Source organism: Fopius arisanus, unplaced genomic scaffold (assembly GCF_000806365.1).
Source record: "Fopius arisanus strain USDA-PBARC FA_bdor unplaced genomic scaffold, ASM80636v1 scaffold00016, whole genome shotgun sequence".
Classification (NCBI taxonomy): Eukaryota; Metazoa; Arthropoda; class Insecta; order Hymenoptera; family Braconidae; genus Fopius; species Fopius arisanus.
Genome location: NW_011887755.1, coordinates 1,298,578 through 1,313,502, shown reverse-complemented (window position 1 = coordinate 1,313,502; position 14,925 = coordinate 1,298,578). Strand labels below are relative to the sequence as shown.

At 37.9% G+C, this 14,925-nt stretch overlaps 1 protein-coding gene across 1 annotated transcript; it reads right to left on the bottom strand.

Annotated features, from left to right (window-relative positions):
• Positions 1-990: 990 nt before the first annotated feature.
• Positions 991-14,925, bottom strand: LOC105263810 (protein amalgam). Its single transcript, XM_011300262.1, has 10 exons — positions 14,700-14,925; positions 10,696-10,787; positions 10,301-10,407; positions 9,862-10,047; positions 5,175-5,258; positions 4,603-4,723; positions 4,237-4,374; positions 3,744-3,863; positions 2,287-2,457; positions 991-2,155 (listed from the first exon to the last, which is right to left on the bottom strand). Exons 2-10 carry the CDS (start codon positions 10,763-10,765, stop codon positions 1,815-1,817), a joined length of 1,338 nt encoding a protein of 445 aa, XP_011298564.1. The 5' UTR covers positions 10,766-10,787; positions 14,700-14,925; the 3' UTR covers positions 991-1,814.

Below are 14,925 nucleotides of genomic sequence, written 5' to 3'. Positions count from 1 at the left end.
TGATGACAGTATCACCAAAAGCACCGGTGCCGCGAGGTCCAATATCTTATGAGAAACAAATATTCATGTCACATACCTGGTACCGGCTGGTGCCAAGTGTTTGAATGTTACACCCTTAAGCACGTTCAGGCGAAGAACATACCTGACATAAAGCAAACACCATACAATATTCTCGTAAAAACATAATGATGTTAAAATGTTTAAAAAAAATAATGGGTAATAAAGTTGGGGTCTCACGCATCGCTGGTTAATTATGGAGTTATTAGGGGTTGGTATTCAGCCACAAGTGGAAGAAGCCCCGGAAGTTTAAGAATTAGAGGCAGCCGTGGGGTCTTTTAGCGTTTTATATGTGATGAATTGAGAAAGTGAAGATGCACGTCCGGTTCGAATGAGGCCATATTTCAGCGTTCACCATTATATCCAAAGGGTAATAAAATATAATACCGCACAATTACTTGGAGATCTTATCTTAGAGAGTTGGCGAAAGAAGGGAAATAAAATCAGCATAAAGGAGAACCACCAAATGGTGCTGGCAGACCTTAATGAAAGTACCAGAGTGGGTTTGGTTTAAGGAGCTGGGGAGTTGTGATGGTTGAGAAAACTGTTGGGGCTGTGGGTGAAGGAAGGAATGGGAAAAATGTACGAAAATGTTGGAGGTGGAGGTAAGCTCTTAAATTAATTCGCGATGAATTACGCCTGCACCAGATGGAATCCCTCGTACGCTGCTAACGGTCCTTCATAGCTCGCTCTGCTCCCGTTGTCCAGTAAGAGAAATCCTATATTTTTGCTCTTCTGCTCACCATCCACAATGTGTAAAGCCATTTTCTCCAAAATTACTCGCTTCCACCTCGAATCGACAATCTCCAATATACTGTAATATTCATTTTTCAAATATTTTTTAATTTTTCATCTAACGGGTTGATCTTTTTTCAATGAATGAAAGATAATTAAATGGAAATTTCATAAGACATTTTATTTTCATTTCTCCGGATTATATTTCTCCTTTGGTTATACGATCAAAACTCATTAAATAAATTATTTGAGCAGCTGAATGCAATCAAACAATCCAATTTTGGATGTTGAGAGTTATGAATAATTAAAATAAGTAATAATTCCATTATCCATAAAATTAATACCTCAATTCCATCAGTTATTTTCACCGCACGCCACTGAAGCCTAATAACTGATATTTTATATTTTATACAAGACTCTTGCCTTTACAAAGAGTCATTCCTCATTATTTGTCAGCAACTTAACAATATGTACAGTCAACTTATACATGAGATATATTGCTTAACTATTCATCATTGAACACATTCAAGCCAGTCGAGACAATCGTTTCATTCGATTAATTGTAGACCACCTTATAATATACTCTCGCATCATCACTATATATCTGGTAAGGTCGAACGGAAGTAATAAATATATTTCATCATTGTAATTAAATCCCACTTAAAATAATTCACAAAGAAAAAATATTCATTCGATTGTATAACACTGAGCCATGCAGAAGAATTTTGCACTGAGTATACCATATGAAAAGCCTTTTCTTTTTCTTCTACAGAGATGTCACATTCCACTTTCTCTACAATTACATCAACGTCCCCCAGAGAAGTAAGGAGACACACCGAGTGATACATGAATAGAATAAGTCAAAAATAAGAATTCAAAAAAAGATATGTACATTTCTATTCTTCCATCATTCAAATTGATCTCAAAGAAATTTATCTACACTCTTCATTTTCCCCAACAATCGGTCTCAACCATTTTTTTAAAATTTACTTTCCCATCATGAGAATGGCACGGCAATTCCTTTAAAACGGCTTGAAATGCTCGATCATGACGCATAATGCAATGATCATTAGGCTAATGGGACAGTGAAATAGTTGATGTGAAACCCCTGAAGAGCGATTACCATGGGGTGATCCTGTCATGGGAGTCGGACGCCGCCGAGTGATTTTCATTGTTGGTGGTGGGCTTGATGCACTTGAAGATGGTAATCCCACGTGGCCCTGCACAGTGTTATCTGACGCAAATGTTTTACCCTCCACCTTATTCTCCATCTTATCGTCATCGGCTGAACCATACACTACTTGCTCTATATCGTCTATCTCGTCATCGTAATCCGATTTCTGTCGAGATGTTCCACTCATCTCTGAGATAAAAATAACATTGAAGATAAATATTTAAATTTTCTCAGAGTGTCAATTTTTTTTTTTCATCTCATGTCAATAATTTAATTGTTGACTTAACTTTAGTCGCATTGACTCATAATCATTGACTTACTGTATAATCTTATGCTGAAATCAACTTCTCCAAGAGAATTCTTAGCAGTGCAGGTGTAGGTCCCGAAGTCATGATCTTGCAAATCATGAATTGTGAGGATCATCCGAGTTTTGAAGGTTGATAGAGAAATTGTTTGGGCTTCATACTTCGAGCTCGATATGATCATATCTCCTGAAATATGATGAAACTTGTGATAAAATATTCGGAGAATATAATCGTGAAAACTTTTCGGTAAGCGTTTAATTAGGAAGAAAAAAAAATAATTCCGGAATCACGAACGTCATTAATACTTTCAGAACTCGGGATGATTGAAAGTGCCAAGTGGTATCCGTAATTTCAACATAAATTAATTAGAGTGGATTTGATTTTTTCACCTCATCTACAATAATATTTCCTGATTTTCTACAGCCGTACTAAAAACTGCAATCTCACAAATGTTCAAGTAAAAAAAATAATTCCTCAATTAAACAAAAAGTATAAATGAGTAATTTAATTCCCGAGAAATTATGGATTCGATTAATTATCCATATACGATAAAACCTTCAGATCATTGTAGCCGACACCTGATGAAACTTTCCTAGAATAACCTAAACATTAAGAATAAACAAGAGATGGTATCTGACACCTGCCACGTTTCTCCCATCCCCCCCTGCCATCATGCTTCTGATACTTGGCCTCGATCTCACCCAGACTTTTCAGCGGTGAACCCTGACTGCAGACGGGCTGCAGCGTACATTTCTCAGTAGTAAAGAGAATTTCAAGTTTGCAGAAAGTTTCCGCGGGAAAGGCAAAGAGAGCTGAAGAGAATACAGTAAAACCCCGTTCTATACGCGTGCAAGGGGCTGTAGACGAAGCAAATTACGAAAATTCGACTGTATGCAATTATTCAATTATATTCCGGAATTGGATTCCTCATCGGAGAAGAAAACAAAAATTGAGAAGAGATGAGACTATAACGGGATTCTACTGTTGCGGCAGATTTACCCGTCGGAGGAATTTCTCATGCACACATGCGGTTTTTAGCTCCCAAAAAATTATTTCGAGCGAGTGAATTCGGTTGGGATGCAAAAAACTTTTGGAATAGATCTATAAAAATATGTGAAGGTCCACGTGAAAAGTGCGCATTATTATGCCATCGATATTACACTCTATGACGAAATTGCAATCTACCTGCAGAAATGAACACTATACTACAGATATAGATTAATTTGAAGAGTATAAAAAAAGTGGATATTTCTTAACTGAGCGATATACGCAGCCACTTGCCAGAATAACTACACAACTCCATACTGGCAGTAAATCGTTTTCATGCCGCCACCCACATATACTGATTGATTGTTCAGATACGATGGATAACTCGGTGAGATGTTAGGGATTGAGCCCAAAGAATGGAAATTGCTCAAGTATACTTGACCCCCCTAACTCCCAAAGCCCTTCCGCAGTGATACGTTTCTTACCAGAGTCCTTGACCCAATAGTTTATGGACTTTGGAGATGCCTCTACTTGGCATTCCAAAGCAACATCAGTTCCCCTGGGTGCGGCAACCAGTTGATTAGGTACGTGAATTACCGGAGGAACTAGAAAGAAAAAAAAAAAATCAAAAGTCATGTAACATCTGCCACAATGGAAAGAGCTTCAAATAAGGGGGTCGTCCTACTAAGCTCAAACGTAGATGTATAGAAATGGATATAACGAAAAGTTGGCAAGACGCGCCAGAACAAAATAGATATATATATAAATGTTGAATCGAGAGCCAAGTTGAACGGCAGCAAAGTGAACACGCGCAACTTCTGCCACCCATCCCCCTATCTACCACCGCAATACTCGATTCAACATTCTCTGTTTCCTCCTGCCACCCTTCACTCCCACTTCCACGTTTAACACAATCCAGCCACTTACAACAACCTTATAGGTCGTCTCACTACTAGCCTAACTACTAATTATACTCACAATGAACGTTGATCGTGATTCGCTTGCTGATGGCTGGTGGCACACCATTGCTAGCTATGCACATATAAGCTCCCATATCATTTCTCGATACTTTTGTTAAACGCAGTTCCTCACCGTGATGTTTCGTCACCGCTTTCGCTTCAATATCAAAATTATTCAGAGAAATAACCATTAATTCTGGTGTAATCAAAAATGAATCAATTGTTTGAGGTAACGAGAGAGGATATCATGATGATTATTAGAAATTAATAAGGGCACACGATTTATTAATTCTTCAGTAGATCCTCAAGATGTCTAGTCCAATGAAAAAGTAGATCACCAATGGCATTGAACAGTCAGCTTATAGTTCAGCAAGGCAATGATTACCTTTCAATTTCTGATCACTGGGTGGAAACGTTGGATCACGGATGACAATATCCTGGCCGTCCTCACGATGCCAATTAATTTGAGGCAATGGAACACCAGTCGCTCGACATGTAAGCTTCACCTGTCGTATTCATCGATGCGTTATGTACAGACAAGACAGTATTACATATGGGACTAGGAATGAGGTGAGTGAAAGGTAGAGATGAAGGAGGATGTGCTGGATTTAAACAGACTCCCACCCAGTAGATCGCTGTTTACCGTTCACCCACACTTACGTACGTATATCAGGAAATGATGGGACTGGGAGCATCTGACCTAACGGCAAAGCGATGTCAACGTATTGCCCATCAAGCTATATGCAATTCAATTTAATCCACTTGGCATTAATTCCATTGACGCTTGAATTATTCCATCTTCTAGGAAATAATGAAAAAAAATTCCGAAAAAAATGATAGAACGAGCTGGGAAAGTTGCCACGACGACACAACCGGCACCCAAATTTTTTTTGCAACACCATGCAATTCCGGGGAAATTGTAAAGGAAGTGTAGGTAATGGAGCTGTTATTGCATACCTGTCCACCTTCGCGAATCGAAACATCTCCGGATGTCTGCTCTGGTATGAAGTCAGGTGGCACTTCAATGAAAAGCATTCCAGTCTGGAACAATTGGTAGGAGATGCACCGGTAAGATACAGTTCATTATGAGCTCAATGAAATTTTATCTTGATGAAAACTTGATTAAATTTTCGAATAACTGAGCAAATAGTAGGCAGCCAGTATGCAAAGTAGTGTCATAGATATGATTTCTTAATGAACGCGAAGTGTCAGCGTCGGTATTTATAAAATACTGGATCCATTTATTGATTGGAATAGTCGAAAATTAGAAATAGGAAAATGGAGGTTCTAGAGGTGAACTGTCACTCATCATTTATATCATAACAATATCATGAATAATGTATTTTTATTCTCGAGTATTAAAAATGATAAAAACCGCTGGAAACCGCGGGGTTTCATCCAGAAGACAATCTACTGTATACCGCACGGAATCTCTTTGAACCTGTAAACAACGTGATACACGAGTGAGAAAACGGGGGTCAGCGTCTTTTCTCCGTTCTTTTCAAATGCAACACAAAGAAAAACTGGCAATTGTTTTCTTTGTTGGACTATCCCGTTTCTCACAGCTGCCATTTACCTAGCATTCTAGGCATAGGTGCATGAATATCTCTTCTCGCCTCTTAGAATGGCGAATTTCAGAATGTTGAGAGAGGTAGAAATTCTTTTCGACTCAATATCAGGCGTTCAGTCTCCCTGAATCCTCATTGATGGATTTCTCGTCTCGTTCATACTCCTTATTCAATTCAACTTCGCAAATTATTCACAGGCCCTAATAACCAGAAGTAACTGAACTCACCTCAATACAGCTTTATGAATCTGTCATAAAAATTGTGTGGAGAAAAATAAAGAACTGAGTACAAAAATAATTCCGTGTCAATATATTTATATGACTACTACAATTTTCATCCGATCCCCATTTAACCCAATATTTCCCGGAAGTCTGAACAATATCGGCTATACTTTTTCAGCGAAAGGTTGAACCCTGGAAACTCGTCCGGTTAACATCTGTCAAAAAAGTGATTGAAAGATTTAAATATATCTCAGGTGGTGGCGAAATGAATGACCACCAATCGACGAGTATATCGTGACCCTTGAAGAGTTCATTATTCTCCATCATCGCCTAAAAATTCAGATGCCTTCCATAATAGCAATAAATACAACTATGCTATTTAGTAAATTTCTCTTCGAATTAACTCGGCAATTTATTACCCAGAAGAAATCTCTCAGGAGTAGTAAAACATCTCGACTTTTAGTCGAGATGAAAATACATTCCTTAACCTCGGTAAGCCCTGAAGACAAGAGATGCTAGTACTGTACTGTACATCACTGTACTGAATTACAGACGTAATTATCTCCCAAGTAAGCCGCATTCAACAAGACTCGACCAAGTGAGGTACGTCAACTCTAAACTTCAATCATTATCACCGACTTGTCTCTCCCTTCCACCTTATCAATTTGTATTTTCTCTTCTCCTCTGCTGTATTCACCCACTCAGAAGAGCCGCCGCTCTCAAAGTGTCTGTGTAATAAGTAAAAGCATTTTACCATGAGCGTCTGAAGGAGCCATGAAATATTGAGAGTTTCTGGGAAAATTCTGTACACCCAAGAGGTGTACGTTGGCAAGCTCAACTATTTCACTTGGCTCGGATCATTGTGTTAATTGTATATGCATTTTTCATCTTGACGAGGAATTCTAATGAAATGCAGAAGACACTGTGATCATGCTTCCATTGGGGATGGTGGGGATTGACGAAGCAGCGAGAAATTCGGTGTGAGCCATTTCATCTTCTATTCGCTCCTTCAACATGATTAATATTCCATGAATACTCTTGGGATGGATAGAAGGTTCTCCGACGCCCCAGAATTATCGAGTTTTGATTAACCAACTTCATGAAGAATCTCCTAGAGATTTTTCAATCGAACCAACTTTTATCTTATTATAGAAAAACATAATTAATCCGGGTTATAACTTTCTTTACCCCTTGAACAATTAACTTTTCAGTGTGTTCTATCGAATTTATTGAATGACACGGAGAGGCTGCTACTCCTCGCAGTTGTAATAAGATCTTTTTATCAATTCAACTTAATCTCTTCTGTATGAATAATTATCTTTTCGAAGCATCTGCAGGATTATTCGAAGTCGTATTGCACCAAAGCGCCCGCATCCCAATTCAATCTGATCAAATCCTCCAAGTTTCACGTAAACTCGTTGAAATTAGAGCACTACTCGGAAATTCTCGAGTGAAACATAAAATATCTTGAATTTTCGGTCTACTTTTGCTCTATCAAGGAAGCCAAAAGTAATTGGCCATCGCGGTGAAATTGAGATTAAATCCCATACCCCGAGAAATGATGAAGGCTGATGCGCAGGCTTTAAATCTTAAACTCCAGGGAGGAAGTATTAAATTCAGAGATTATTAGTGATAGTAGAAATGCCGCGAAATAGATTTTTTTCCGTAGTTCCTCCTCCACCAATAATTTATTTCAAATTCCGCGTTTTTGATTTATTGAAAAACTTATTAATAATTGCTAATGACGAAGACAAAGTCGAAGGCGGAGATAGAGCAGCTCCTGGCACTGCTGTTAAGTACTAACCCATTGGAATTATGTCAGTCCGCCTTCAGAAAGTCTTAGCTATAAATCGCCCTTTCACCCAGGACCTGGCTATGTCCTATTGATTCAAATATAAACCCAAATTGTAGTATTGCCAATTAGTTATTTCAGCTGTGGTGACCTGGTATTTGGCCACTTGTATCGGCTTACTGATGTGGTCTTCGTTGAGAGCCAACCCCCTTCGGTTACGGAAGTCCCAACCACCCCAGTTTCAAGGATAAGGCTGAAACACTAAGACAAGGTTTAAAACCGAACCTCACCAGGATGCGAATGAGGTAGGATAAAAACCCAGCCAAAGCCCTTAGTTACTGGAAATGTTCGAAGTACTAAACGGCTAGCGCATCACCCAAGCACCTGCGTCTCCTCACCAAAAGTTTTCCCAGCTCAATTGCACGTCATTATTTTATTATCCTAATGTGACAGTCTCTAGTACGACAAAGTGCGAATAGAGATGAAAATACCTGGGATAGATGCACCCCAACTCCTCCAAGAAATTTGAGTGCCCCGAAAATGATGAGATTACTAGTTAATGGACGACTGATTCAGAGGAATTTCAATCAAACAGTAATAGATTTATCCACTCGATGAAATTGGAGTTTCTCAACAGGAAACCGAATACACAAACGTTCGTCGTGTGTTATTAAAGTTGTGAAGAGTTAGTAAATTCAAAGTATTTCAATAAGTGTTTACCGAATTCGTGAGTGGCATCCACTCGTAACTCGATGCCATCGGGAAAATTCAGAAATTAATATTGTGCATGAATTCTATCGGAGATTTAATGAGACAGAGAGAGAGAGAGAGGGAGAGGTGGATCAATGAGAGGAGTGGTAGGAAAAGCCGAAACTTTAATGCGTCAGAATGTTGAGTAGAATCTCTATGGCATTCAGTGAGCAACCCGTAAGACGCTATTACCTCCGGTACCTCAGACATTATGGGAATAGAAGCTACTTATAGTGCTGAGGTTAATTCGAGCACACTCACCAAAGAGTATTTACTAGACCCCGTGGGACACCTCGACTGCCGTCACTCTTCCTGAGGAGTACAACACCGAGTGAAAGTGACAATCTAGGTTTCTTCGACTCATCAACGCGGTTGCTCTTTCTTTTATTCATGTTTCTTTACTCATTTTCAAACTCCATGTAGGATGTCGTGTGAACTTTACGATAGGGAAAAGCAAAAAGTTACTCTCTTGGTGGATGGCTCCGAGGAGTAAAAGATATTATGCATCAGACACGTAGCACCACGATTTTGTTGTGCTCTCACGGGAGCAAGAGTACTTTTAAAAAATCTGGGGATGGAATAATTTACAGTGGAAGTCGAGTTCGAGGTAGAATAATATCAACAGATTCTCTCCATCACTTTTTATTAATTCCGTTATCTATTATTGGAGAAAATATTCAGTGATTTCATTTGAATTAAATGCATCTGCATGCATTGAAAATTCAGAAAATTTATTTTCATTTTCAATAGTAAATTTTAGGGTGAAGTACTACATGGATATTTTTCGCATATTTATGAATAGGTGAAAAACCATCAGAGTGTAAATCCAGTTAGTGAAAATAATTTTCACAGGTTTATGTAGATGGTATTGCTTTCGTAATTATTTAAAAATTATTTTCATCTTCCGATGGTTTCGGTGGCTCGTAATATACTAACGATAATTTAGGTGTCTTAATCTTATCATCTTTTCCACAAAAAAAATTTAATGCACTAGACGAGATCGAAAACGTAAATTATGAATTTAAAATCGGAGTATAAGTTTTTAGTCCCGTATTTTAAGCGATCGGGAACATATCGTAAATTAGATTCCAGGAAACGTATTTTAAGATTAACCTTTTCAGTGCTGAGTAGTTAAAAAAAATAAATCTACTTCATTGGAATTTTTGCCTCATCGCTGGGAGAATAAATCTTTTCATTCGGAAGAATATTGAGTAATTTCGGAAATGATAATTAGGGACTAGAATTATTCTGATTTATTACATTTGAGGTCAGTGTGCAATACTATTTGATTCAAAGTGAGTAAACAGGCGTACCTGGCTCTTCATCGGATCAGTGTTTATTTGGCACATGTAGAGTCCAGCATCCTCCAATTGAATGCCCTTGATATGAAGATTCCAGGTTGAATGATCGCTGTGGGATACCGAAACACGAGGATTGTGGGTTATTACGTGCTCATGAATCGCTTGAATGGCTTTTGTATCTGCTTTCACCCATCCAACCTAGAATAACGAAAAACTCCCCGATGACTAAACATCGCTATTAATTCAGTCCATGACAGAGGAGAAAGTATCCCCCATTCAAAAACAAATCCAATGCAATGCCTAATAATTATATTTATTGATTGTTGAAAGCAATTATTTGTCTAATGATTTGTGGAAATTTTTTTTGATTATTTATATTGAATAATAAAATTTCTTCTGCATATTTTTCAATTTCATGGTGAAAATTTGGAATTCTGGGGGTCATACTCACCCTATATCCACCCAAATGCTCCACCAGGCACGTGAATATCGCGTCTCTTCCAAGAGCAATTGTCAAATTCGTTATTGGAGCCTTAAACTCCGGTGGTGATGCACCACCTGCTGACACCAAAAAAGATTCATCGTTTTTAAATTGCAGCAGTTTAAATTCTCTTCTATATCCTAATGGATCCAAACGACTCATGGCATGATAAAAAAATGAATTGTTAAAAAAATGAATTCACTGCTATGACATCCGGTTTACCATAAACGATTTTCTAACTGAATTAAGGGATCGACATGCAGTCTTGAGTATTAATTACATTATTGATTCAGCTGACGGTAGGAGCACCCATGCAGGAAGTACACTCGATGTTCAATTATTTATAAATTAAATATTGAACTCACCAAAGTTATCGTTGGGGTAGATCAGTAGCGCAATCAACAGGCCCCAAAGGATTCGATCATGATCCACCATATTGGCACGATCATCGGCGCTACTGGGAAACAAATGAGATTTCGGTGAAATTACATGACATTCCGCGTGAATATTCCATTGATGGATGCATTATAGTATCGAACCACAACCAAAACCACCGAGCGAATTTCAAAAAAAAAATTGAGAGCTATTTCAAAAACTCTCGTTACAGCCCGCCCGACAATTGCGGTGGTGATAAAATTATCATTGAAAATATCGAGCCATTTTTTTATTTTGAATTAAACTAAACATATATCCCAAGATAATTCAGCAGTTGTAATAATTTTTGATTACAGCGTAAATTTATTCCGATAACTTTTTTTACACATTCAACTTTGTTTTTCAGCTTCGTTGTTGGTAACTGTGGCAAAACAAAAATGGTGATGCTGTACAACATGGAAAATATAATTCCACGGGTACATGACTGTAGTTCCCTCCGCATATCGGATGCTGCACACACACATGCTTTTGGGAGTTGGATGGCCAACGGGCATATTAACCCGTTAACGTTTACCCTGTATTCCTGGTACACATGAGCTTGAGTAAACGGGTGAAACCCTAGGCCCTCCTTAACTCCACTGTGTGCATACCCCAGCATCATGGCTCCAGATAAAATATATTTTTATCAAATAAAACTGAGATTCCATACCGAATGACAGGGTGTTGTTCCATTAGTTAAAAAATACCCCTTCCTTTTCACATGGAAATATACAAAAATGTTAGTATTTCAAATACATGGATTTTCTCGTAATCCGGCTTACGCAAGATCCGCGTAACAATGAAATTCACGTGGATTATTTTCATTGCATATAGAAAATATTTTTCACTCTCAGTGTGACGATGAATTATGATGATGAACTCGCTTCGTCAATCGTAATAATATTTTCCATGTTATTTCAGGGATTAATTTGTGATTCACATGTGTCCTGGAAAGCTGGGTACCTAGGTTACACCGACGATTAGGAGGGTCGTCAAGTGGAGGAGATATCAACACACCCCACAACCGCATAGCCACGTACCAATCGTAGCTGGAAGCCCCGTTATTGATAGTCCACCCCTACCCGAACAGGAATGAGGTATATTGTATTTGCATAGCCAACCCGCACTCTTGGATTCAGTTCCATCGTCTTACCTAGATTAAACACGATTGGTCGCATTCCAGACTGTATTACACAGTAGTAATTCACAATTACGGTGTAATACACTGGGAATTATTTGTTTTCCAAGCCAACGAAGGGTTTACTCAGAATATCAATAGGGAAACAACAAATGTAACTAATGTCTGAATGAAAAATGAAGGCATTGAGATATTGTAAATGGTTTGTCCTTGACATATCTGGTAACGATCGGGCTCACCATTTTTACTTGAGGATAATGATAAATTATGCAGCATGGTAATCTCTGAGTTGTTTGTCCATATCACAAACTACTCCTTAATCGATGAATGTAAAAAATTCACGGCCGAGGGGAGGGCCGTCAAAGGAAATTTTCAAGGAAGACGTTGAATAAATAAACGCTGAGGAAAATTCTTCCCTACAGTCAAAACAAAAATCTAACAATCCACGTGTCCACCGTTGATAAAAAATTCATTATCCGTATACGAACAATTTGAGAATAGAAAAATATTCATGGAATTACCTGAAGTTCATGGAATTACCTGAATTAATTCCACAAGTAATAATTTCCCGCAAATTGACGATACATTTTTGCGCCACTCCCGCATCCTCTCGTTAATAACATTTTCCCCATAATCAAGGGAAAAAAAATGGCATGAATGGGCAGAAATGGAAATGAATAAGTAGAAGCTCTGCAGGATCGAGAGATTTCATCCGAAGAATTTATGACGTGACGTAAGAAAAACGAGTGCGAAGAAATTACAGTGCTAAAGGTACGAAGCAAAGAGAGAAAATGCGAGATAAGTAGAAACGTGGGAGAAGGATGCACAAGAAAATTAGCGACGTTCGCTGTGGTAAAGAGTTACGAGGAACGTCCTTATGACCCTAGCCCAGGTTCTCACCCTATCCTCTTTCCCTCCACCCATTCCTATAATGCCAGAGCCCCCACCCCCACAGAGAGGCCAAAACTACTTGCGAACATTAAGGGTCATTACAATGCGCCATAAATTGTATCCCACCATCTCGTTATATTTATGTTATCAATTTCAGGCCTACTCTTCAAAACTGTCGCGGGCCGGCAATCACTCGTAATGAAGTTTATACTTTAAAGAAAAAAAAATGAGAATTAGCCTGTCATCCCCTATCCCAAATTTTTGAAAGAATTTGAGTCCCAGATCTCAAGAGATAAATCCTTCGTAAATATGATGTTAGTATTATTAAAAAAATTCTAGAACTCAACTCTAACACTGAATTTTTATCGATACTATATCCATGGATTGATGAAAAAAATATAACAGAGCTATCAAATATCCATCCACTGAAAACGATAATAGTTTTTATCTGATTCATTTCCATCGTATCACTACTGTGTCCACTCACAATTCTCACGACCATTGGAAAATTATTAAACCCATATTTCAAAACCTAATTGACCAAAAAGGGTTGTCCTGTAGCAATTTGAATCACAAATTTTCCACCCACCCGGGTCTCCAATGGTGTTCAACCCTCACCCTCTCTATACCGCTGGAGCTCTCGCTCGCATACGTATTATCGAAAGCGCTTCAAACTGAATTACTTTACCTCACTGTAAAATATCCAATTGTTTAGCGAAACGTAACAGTAACTCCAGAGACGAGCTAAATGTATTTTCAGTAGAAACAGAGGTTAATTACTCGTTTTATAAGAATTTATCTTTCACTCGTGATCTTAACATTTTTGAACGTGCCTGAACGTTCACGTACCATTACCACTTGGTATGACCTACTGGGAACATTATTAAGCTCACTCTTTGTACAACCATTAATGAAGAGGTAGAAATATCACTCAATATAATTGACCCTCCAATATTTTATTAATATCCTTCCTTCAAATATTGCAATCCGCATTGAGGAATGGAATATCGTTTAAATATTGAAATATTCACTCCCTTTATTGCACAATTCAATAAAATATTAAATTCATTTTTAAATAATTTGAAAACCAATATGTGGATAATAATCATGCAGATTCAAGGAAAAAGTAAATATTTGAGGAGTTTTTGGTATAAAATATTCATCAGTCGGCGATTCAATGAAATGTCCGATTTTTTATTTCCGTTCCTGCAAACTTACTGAGTGAAATCCACTGTTGAATTGGAAATATTTGTAACAGTGCGGTAATAATAATAATTAATTCTTCATTCCGAGAATCCTGTTCCGACACTTTAATTCTGAATCGGTAGGACAGGTTGGACATGCAAGTTCAGAATAGCACAGAGCATTGATAAAAAATCGTGGAGTTCTTGCTCCAGCAAGTTTTATTTAAATCTTTAATTGTATCGACTACTCTAATAGTAATTTCATTCGAATTAACAGACCCCGTAATGTTTAATAGACTAAAACTCCTACTCAAGTCACGTGGCTTTTTTATTACGAGTTTGAAGGGTTATTTTAATGCCACCCCTACCGATGTCGATTGAAAATCTGAATTATCGCCTCGTCCCCCACCAATTTTAATATCATTAACTAGCATCGAAAGTTATTGGAAACTAGCAGCTTCCAAAATTGAGTTTCACCTCCTGCTAATTTCTGCTAAAACTAAAATATGAAAAATGGGATTAAATTTTTTTCAGGAGTGGAATATTAAATTGCCGAATTGAACTTTCCACAGCGGTAGACACCAGATAAAAACGACTGAATTTTTTATTGATAATTCAAATAATAAAATTTGGAGTAGCTGACAGTATCAACAAAAAAATGACATTTGGCAAAAAATTTAAAAATGACATTGTAAGGAAAAATTTGATAAATGTCTACTATGTGACTAAACATGGGAATTACCTGAATTCACTTGATAACACAGACTCACGTGTAACAGGAATCCTGTGATTTGCGTAACCCTCACTGAAAAAACTTCAACAAATGTGTATTTTTATAAGGGAATTAATAAAGACTGATGATAGAGGGACACGTGCACACACGCGGTGTTTGTTGGTGGTACCATAGAGAATTTCGAGTCGGTACCGATCGCACGGATAGACGCCGGCAAACTGTTGGGATGACGACG